Below are 7,721 nucleotides of genomic sequence, written 5' to 3' on the forward strand. Positions count from 1 at the left end.
ATTATAAAATATCAGGAATAGATATAATAGGATAATCATATTGTTTGGGTTGCCTTTTTAAAGGTTTACTCTCGGTATTTTTAGCATCTTGAGCGAATCGCAAAAGTTTTCCACTTGCTTCTTTCTGTTCAATCGCACACCTGTCTATTGGTAATCTTTCGGATTTAGCCGTCAATATTTCTCGGCATGTATTATTATCTGACATATCAGATTCAATATGTATATCAGAAGTCTTCTCAAAATTAGTGTTTTCAATGATTGTACAATTATTAATAGCTTCCAGAAGGGTTTTATTATTATTATCATTTATTGGTTCTGTTTCTAATTGCGTCTTTATTGCCAAAATTTGAGCCTAAATAATAGAAGAGATTTCATAAGTTTTAAAGTAAAAAAGATAAAAAAGAGAAGAAACAAATATACTTACTTCCATAAACATTGCTTTAGATCGCCAATACCGGAACTGTTTCGAAATATCATAGTTTGCTTCTTCTCGCGTTAATATCTCTATAGCTTGCTTCTCAAGTTTTTTATTCATTTCCTCAAGTTCTTTCTTCTTTGTGGCTAACAGTGATTCAGCATAACTGAAAGTTAAACGTGTAAATTAAACTGTTATATGAGCCATGAAAGAAAGTAAATTTAAACAAACAGAAAAATCTTCTGGCTCACTTAAAATTATCGCCGTCAAATCGTACTTCTTCCGCTTGATTATTTTTTTTCATCTCAACCTTCAATTTATTTTCGAGTTCAAAAATTCTACTCTTGTATTTCTCCAATAGATCTGCATTTTCCTGTAATGTGTCAATCGCGTCAGTTTCCCATTTTCGAATCATGGCAGCCTTTTCCACTCTCAATGATTTAATTTCATTCGTTTTTTTATTTAACACTCGTTTTGCTTCATTATATTTATCCTGTAGCACGTTCATTTTATCCAATAATATCTGCCGACGATCTTCCACCTCAGCAAATAAAGAATTGCCTGCGACGCAATAGAATCTTCACAATATTTGAAAGCAAAATATTATTACATATTAAAAACAATTCCGAGCATTATCTCACCTTTACAAACATCATTTGCAGGAGTTATTTTTAATGATTCCAATTCCATGCGATTCATAGCTAATTCCTTCCGTGTGTTTTCCAATGCTATATCTTTTTCTGCCAGCTGTTCCTTTGTCACCTAATCGTATACATAAGATGATTTATAGTATGTCTCAATTAATAACTACAAATAGTTTGAGTTGTTACCTGCAAAGTGTTTTGAAGTTCTTGAATGTAACATTTCATGTTAACAAATTTCTCCTCCAACTGTTCCCGCTTTTCTCCTTCATTTTGGAGCAGTGTAACTAATTCTTCAATTTTTTCCTTGTACTCTATTAGATTAGAAAAGTGACATTCCTCATTAAAAGTGACATTATGTGGTCGTTCATTCTTAAGTTCACTGTACTTCTTTAATTCCTCCTGCAGCTTGGTAATCTCTTGTGTATTTTTTATATCTTTAGTCTCTAAATCTACAATGTGGTTCTCATATTCATTTCTTTCAATTTTGTATCTGAGGAATAAAAAATTCAATTTTCCTACATGATATACATATATTATGTGGATATTTATTATATGGAAAAAATAAATACAAAAAGTTTTATATTTTTAGAATGTTGAAATATTATTAGTTTATATATAATAACTAAATAATTAACAAATACTTAACATAAAAGAAGAATATATAATACATACAGGTGTGTGTGTGTGTGTGTGTGTTTGTGTGTGTGTGTGTGTGTGTGGTGTGTGTAAATGTTAAATATGTGAAAATTTCAAGTGCAACTCTTCTAAATGATATTTAAGGAAATTTGTTTTATATCTGATATACATATATATATATAATAAATTCATTTAAATGTTAGTTGATTTTTATAGAAACTGTTATAATTCTTACTTTTCTTCTCTCTCAACGAGCACTTTTTCCGCTTTTGTTGTACATTGAGCAAGTGACTGCTCTAAAGTTTCGTTAGTCTCTTGAAGCTCTTTTTCGAGCGCTTCTTTTGCTTTCAACTTGAGGCGCAAAACGTACAATTCTTGCTGGTAGCACTCATTTTCTTGCTTCAGTTTTTTATAATCATCCTGAACCATAGAGTTCTCCTCGAGATATTCCTCGTTTTTCGAGTTATCTGTAATGTTTTCGTCGCACAGTTTCGACATCTCTTTAGGTTATGGTTGCGTTCCGTTGCACGCATTATGCGCGCATTGCCTACAATATACGTAACACGAACTATAGATAAATGCGTGCATATGCGTGAAACGGAACGCGGCCTATATGTTTGCTACTTTGAATTCATCAGTTAAACGATGGCTGCGTTCCGAAATGCACTGCTAGTACTGAAAATCTATAGTTTATGTCACGTATATTATAGAATTTCAGTACTGGCAGTGAATTTCGGAACGCGCAGCCGAAGTCTGCTCTTCTCATAACTGCACTTTCTGCATTTAAAGTGGAATAAATATATCTCTACATTTTTTTTTGAGAACGAATAAAAAAGAAGCAGTAAAGTGTAGAAAATCTAACCAAAACAAATAGTCATGCCATCTATCTCAAAGCACAGTCATTCTTTTCTGTTTTTGATTCTTATTTTAATGCCTCATTGTCCAAATAAATTTCTTAAAATACTCGTAATCATTTGATATCGTCGTTCCAAATTATCAAAATTTTTAGTTGTATTAATTATGAATTTATATATAAACTATCTTAATAATTATATACGAAATAATTATATTAATTAGTATATGAATTTTGTCTCTGTCATATATAATCATATATCTAGGTTGCATTCCAAAACGTTCTTTTTGAGGAAAATTTTACTCAATACCTATAGTTCACGTTACATATAAAGTATAGAGTAAAATTTCCTCAAAAAAGACATTTTGGAATGCAATCCTAATACATAAAAAATAATGTTAAATGGAAAAATGAAGAAATAATTTTATCAAATTAAACATCGACATCAAGTGCTGCTAGAAACATAAACATTTCAATTGCATTTTTCAATTGCACAGTATTTTTTTCATTGTGGACATATGATCATATATAATTATAGTATATAACTATATATATAGACAAAAAAAAAATATATATATATATATATATATATATAGAGAGAGACAAAATTCATATATATGATTGTTTTTCTCGGATAAAAATTACAAAAAAAGGGTTAAAGACATTTATATAAAGAACTTATAATTACATACATGTATAAACCATTTTTTATAAACATTTTTATTTTTAACCCTATAAATTATCATAATGTTGCTCTCTGGTTCACTTTTGTTAACAATATCAATGCTCCAGGACTTTTTTTTGATTTGAGCTTCTTCACTAGAAGTTTCAATTTGGTGAACAACATAGATACTACTTCTTCAGATTCATTCTCTGCGAGAAAGACTAACAAGAAACAGGCTCTATTAAATTCTATCCATTTTTCTAAGATTTCTGCATCCAACTGTGATATCAATGTCTCTCCGAACGTAGGTTCGGCCTTATTCAATAATTCCTTATCATTCTGAATAAGTTTCTTCAACATCATATGCAAGCCTGGATGTTCGACCGCGCTACATTCGGCATCACCATGCTGGATGTTCGAATCTATTCTGCTAATAAATTTCGCAACCGATTCGAACGCGTCGTTCAATTTCTCTCCCGATCCCACTTTCAATACTGCCAAGGTAACCATAGCTATGGCACTGTTCGATAACCACGTAGCCGCATCTGCCGTTATTGCCTCGAGAAGCGGTTTTTTAATGGCTTCAAGAAGCTCTTTCTCCCGGACATCGGCTGGCTTCTTGCTTGTAGGATTGCTATCTCCTTGGCGCAAATATTCCACGATATTCGGTGAGAAATAATGAGAGTCCCTCCTGGCCACGAGATACAATATAACGTGTCTCCCATACTCGTTTAGCGCGATATCGACTAGGTCTTTCTGCAATTCGGTTAGTACTATCTTCTTTACAATAACGGTGTCATCCATAGCATCAAAAAGCGCCAACAACGTTGTGTAACCGTATTCAGACGTGCAGATCGACTTTATGTTTTCTTTGAAGGCTTTCAGAATTATCTTCCTATCTTTGTTGTTACCATGCCATATACACTGCACGGCGACCTTCGCTCCCATTTTTGTCTGGGTTAACGCTACGATAAACTCACGCAACATGACGATCAACTCGTTCCTATCTTCTGTCGAGCATACACCAAAAAATTCCCGTAGGATTGTATGCAGCAAAGTCGAATGAATGAGACCTTTATTCAAGATTCTAATTAGGTTTGTTTTCACAGCAGATAATGTAGCTGATTTCATATCCCTTGCAGTCTCGAATACATCCGACAATGTTTTAACAGCTTTGTCTTTTGCCTGTTTGTACATGTCGCCATAAAATTCTTGCTTAAAATATATCTTGTCGTGATCTTTACACCAAGAGGAAGAGTACACGAACTCGATAATGGGGGCTGATACAGTGTGACTCATCAATTTAACGACATTACCATAAAAGGCAGGCACAATTTCATTTTTTATTTCTTGCGAGCCATAGTTTAAAATAGTTTTAACGCAGTTCTTCGCGTATTTTGACTGTAACATTTCTACAATAGACAACTTCACCTCACGAAATATAGCTTGGTGAATGTCACCTTCACAATGCTTGATCATACATTGAATCACTCTCGACATATCGTGTGTGAATATTATTTTGCTGTAGAGACCTTCCAACCGATTGTGTAATGTTCGTGTTAACTTTATACGATCTTGTTGAGTGCAGTCGGATCTACGTAACTTCTCGTTAATCTGTTTAGCCTGAATAACTAAGTTATATAGTTTGTCATCATTCATCTTCTTGGCTTTGCGTGTCTTTTTGAGCTCTTTCTTTTCTCTTTTTAGCTTGAGCCAATCTGTCTTTTCAGTTGCAGTCTTATGTTTAACTGCTTTCGGACTTTTTTCTTTTGAATCTTTGTTAACTGAAGAAAGCTTCTTTACACTTTTATCTGAAAAAATATCTTTATTTATTTTTGCACATAATTTCTGGAATATCACTATTTTTACTTTGCCTTTCTTGCCTGTGGGTTTCTTGTTTGAGGATTTCTCAAATTTTATTTTCTTCTTCTTTCCACCATCTATTTCTTCTTCAATGTTATTCTTTAAAACATCAGTATTTTTACTATCATCATCACATTCAATATTCAAATTTTTTACTTTTTGCTTCATTTTTGAGTGGATCTCTGAAAAATATATGTTATACAAAATATGAAAGTGTACATTATCAAATTTAATATCAAATCTGCTATATCATGGTATAGCAGATAAATGTTACCTGTGGGTTTCTTGTTTAAGGACTTTTCAAATCTTACTTTCTTCTTCTTTCCACTATCTATTGGTTCCTCTATATTATTCTTTATATCAATATTTTTGTTACTATCACCATATTTAGTATTCAAATTTTTTGCTTTTGGCTTTATTTTTGAACTGGTCTCTGAAAATCACATGTTGAACAAAATATAAAACTATTTACTACCAAGTTCAATGTATACCATAACGAACGAATCTTACCTTTCTTGTTTAAGGACCTTTCAAATTTTACTTTCTTCTTTCCGCTATCTATTGTTTCTCCAATGTTACTTTTTTTAATATTAGTATTTTTACCACCATCACATTTGATATTCAAAGTTTTTGCTTTTCGTTTCATCTTTGTATAGGTCTCTAAAAACACATATTACACAAAATGTAAAACTACTCACTATCAAGTCTAATGTATGAAACAGTGGACGAATCTATTTTAGTATCATTTATGTTGTGTTAACAAAGGAATAATTTTGAAGAAATAAAGTTGAGTAGCACACACAGAGGACTTTTATTTAATTCTAACCTAGATATTGACTTTTATTTAATTCTAACCTAGATTAGCCTCAACGCAAAAGACATTTGATTTTTAAATTTATTATATTGTGAAAAAAATTTAAAATACATATATTATCTCAAATTTCAATAAAATTGCATTTGTTTTTTTTCTAATTCTAATGGAGGATCCTTCACCAAGCCTTCAGCTTTCCCCGAAGATATTTTGGTTATATGGCTTGCGTGTATGTTAATATATTCTTATTCTTAAAAAAATTAGAATTGAAAATATTCACGTGTTTCAACTGTGTATAAATTATATATTTGCTAATGGTTAGTCAACCCACGTGCTTAGCACTGTAGCGCGTTGTAGCTTCAGAGAGAAGCCTGAGAGCGGCCACCAGCTTGATTTTAGTGACCAGAGCTAGGCGCTAGCAGAGAGCAGTGTAGCCGCGGCTCTAAAAATTTATTCACCAGATTTCTGCTTCAAAAATCACCAGATTACAACATTTTTCACCTGATTTTTTTAAATGTATATAAATTCGAATAAAAAAACAATTTTAGTCATTTTTAATGTTTTAATGAACATATTTAAACGTAAATATAAACAAAATTAATACAATATATTTAAATTTTCATGAAAATATGAAAATATACTAGTAAAAAGAGAGGGAAAAATTTATTTTGTAATTAGTTATCATCCTATCTTTGTTACTCACTAAATGTGAAACAAAGATAGAATGATGTTTGTATCGACTTGTGTCTCTTGTTAGAAAGCAACCTAATAGATTGACTGCGTTCAACAAAAGACACAACTGTGTATAGTGAGATTCTTTAATATGATTGGTTTATACCAATATTTAGATCCAATAAGGAAGTAGAAACAAGACCAATCATGTTAAAGAATCTTATAATTGCGAAATTGCTTTGACTGCGTTCAAAAACATCATCCAAGTGCCTTTATGTATCATCTTATCCTTGTTTAATATTGGATGAATATTAAATAAGAATAAAATAGTATATGAGAATACTCGGGTAATGTTTTCGAACGCAGCCATTTTTATCACCAAATAAAGAAAATTATAGTATGTTCGACTGACTCTGGGTTAACCCACTCTGGGTTATTCATCCTACGTTTATTGTTCGAACAAGTACTTATAAGTTTTATGATTGGCTACTAGAGACTAATGACGTCAATAATCACTCTCCAAGCGATTAACCGGGAGCGTCCCGATTGACCACGGTACGATTGGACACAACCAACCGATGAAAATAATTATCTAGTGAATTACTAGGTCGAACCAATCATTACAATCTGTGTCCAATCGTATCGTGGTCAATCGGGTTCCACCCCGATTAACCTAGGGATACTATTCCGTTCCCGCATACCGACAGTTGTCGAATCGGTAGGCGTTGTTGCGCAGCTTTTTTGTACCGTGGAAAAACTGCGCAACAACACCTACTGATCCGACAACTATCGGAACCACGGTAACGGAATAGCAGCCCAGGGCCAGCCAAACACGATATTATTCACTAAATCACCAAAAAACCTTAAAAATCCCCAAAATGGTGAAAAATCACCAACAACGGCAACCTGGCAGAGAGAAACCTGAGAGCAGCCACGTTATACGTTTTGGCCGACAATAATTTTCACGCTGTTCGATGCGCCATCTACACCTATTTTTGAGATAAAACTACGTTCCCTACGCCCATCTTCAGACGCTGTCGGTAAAATATCGATTTATTGCGTGTTCATTCTACGCCCATTTTCTGGCGATTCGTGCTAAGTGCATAATTACGTGGTTAAAAACATTGACAGTCCATGTTTTCAATTACGCAATTATGCGCTTA

The 7,721-nt window shown here is 32.8% G+C and overlaps 2 protein-coding genes across 6 annotated transcripts; both read right to left on the reverse strand.

Annotated features, from left to right (window-relative positions):
- Positions 1 to 2,313, reverse strand: LOC116845603 (protein Spindly-like). Its single transcript, XM_032818489.1, has 6 exons — positions 1,931 to 2,313; positions 1,246 to 1,549; positions 1,057 to 1,177; positions 667 to 976; positions 425 to 581; positions 1 to 352 (listed from the first exon to the last, which is right to left on the reverse strand). The coding sequence occupies exons 1-6, from the start codon at positions 2,191 to 2,193 to the stop codon at positions 2 to 4; spliced, it is 1,506 nt and encodes a 501-aa protein (XP_032674380.1). The 5' UTR covers positions 2,194 to 2,313; the 3' UTR covers position 1.
- An 885-nt stretch (positions 2,314 to 3,198) lies between these two features.
- On the reverse strand, positions 3,199 to 6,285 carry LOC116845595 (pumilio homolog 3). Of its 5 annotated transcripts, none has more exons than XM_032818448.1 (5): positions 6,218 to 6,285; positions 5,586 to 5,735; positions 5,350 to 5,508; positions 5,096 to 5,257; positions 3,199 to 5,023 (listed from the first exon to the last, which is right to left on the reverse strand). In XM_032818448.1, the coding sequence occupies exons 2-5, from the start codon at positions 5,719 to 5,721 to the stop codon at positions 3,291 to 3,293; spliced, it is 2,190 nt and encodes a 729-aa protein (XP_032674339.1). In that variant the 5' UTR covers positions 5,722 to 5,735; positions 6,218 to 6,285; the 3' UTR covers positions 3,199 to 3,290. The 5 variants fall into 5 exon arrangements, with proteins under 5 accessions (XP_032674339.1, XP_032674340.1, XP_032674342.1 ...); XM_032818449.1 differs by having other exon boundaries at positions 6,167 to 6,276; XM_032818451.1 differs by lacking the exon at positions 6,218 to 6,285 and adding an exon at positions 6,069 to 6,217.
- Positions 6,286 to 7,721: the final 1,436 nt, after the last annotated feature.

Source organism: Odontomachus brunneus, unplaced genomic scaffold (assembly GCF_010583005.1).
Source record: "Odontomachus brunneus isolate Ranch 3 - 2012 unplaced genomic scaffold, Obru_v1 Obru_scaffold_053, whole genome shotgun sequence".
Lineage (NCBI taxonomy): Eukaryota > Metazoa > Arthropoda > Insecta > Hymenoptera > Formicidae > Odontomachus > Odontomachus brunneus.

Bases quoted from the DNA above. Each gene is read 5' to 3' on its own strand.
- LOC116845603 (XM_032818489.1), bottom strand. From the start codon at position 2,193: ATGTCGAAACTGTGCGACGAAAACATTACAGATAACTCGAAAAACGAG. The intron at 1,550-1,930 runs GTAAGAATTATA...TTTATTCCTCAG, and splicing joins CTCGTTGAGAGAGAAGAAAA to ATACAAAATTGAAAGAAATG. The intron at 1,178-1,245 runs GTAACAACTCAA...GTATACGATTAG, and splicing joins AACTTCAAAACACTTTGCAG to GTGACAAAGGAACAGCTGGC.
- LOC116845595 (XM_032818448.1), bottom strand. From the start codon at position 5,721: ATGAAACGAAAAGCAAAAACTTTGAATATCAAATGTGATGGTGGTAAA. The intron at 5,509-5,585 runs GTAAGATTCGTT...TGTGATTTTCAG, and splicing joins AAGGTCCTTAAACAAGAAAG to AGACCAGTTCAAAAATAAAG. The intron at 5,258-5,349 runs GTAACATTTATC...TATATTTTTCAG, and splicing joins CTTAAACAAGAAACCCACAG to AGATCCACTCAAAAATGAAG.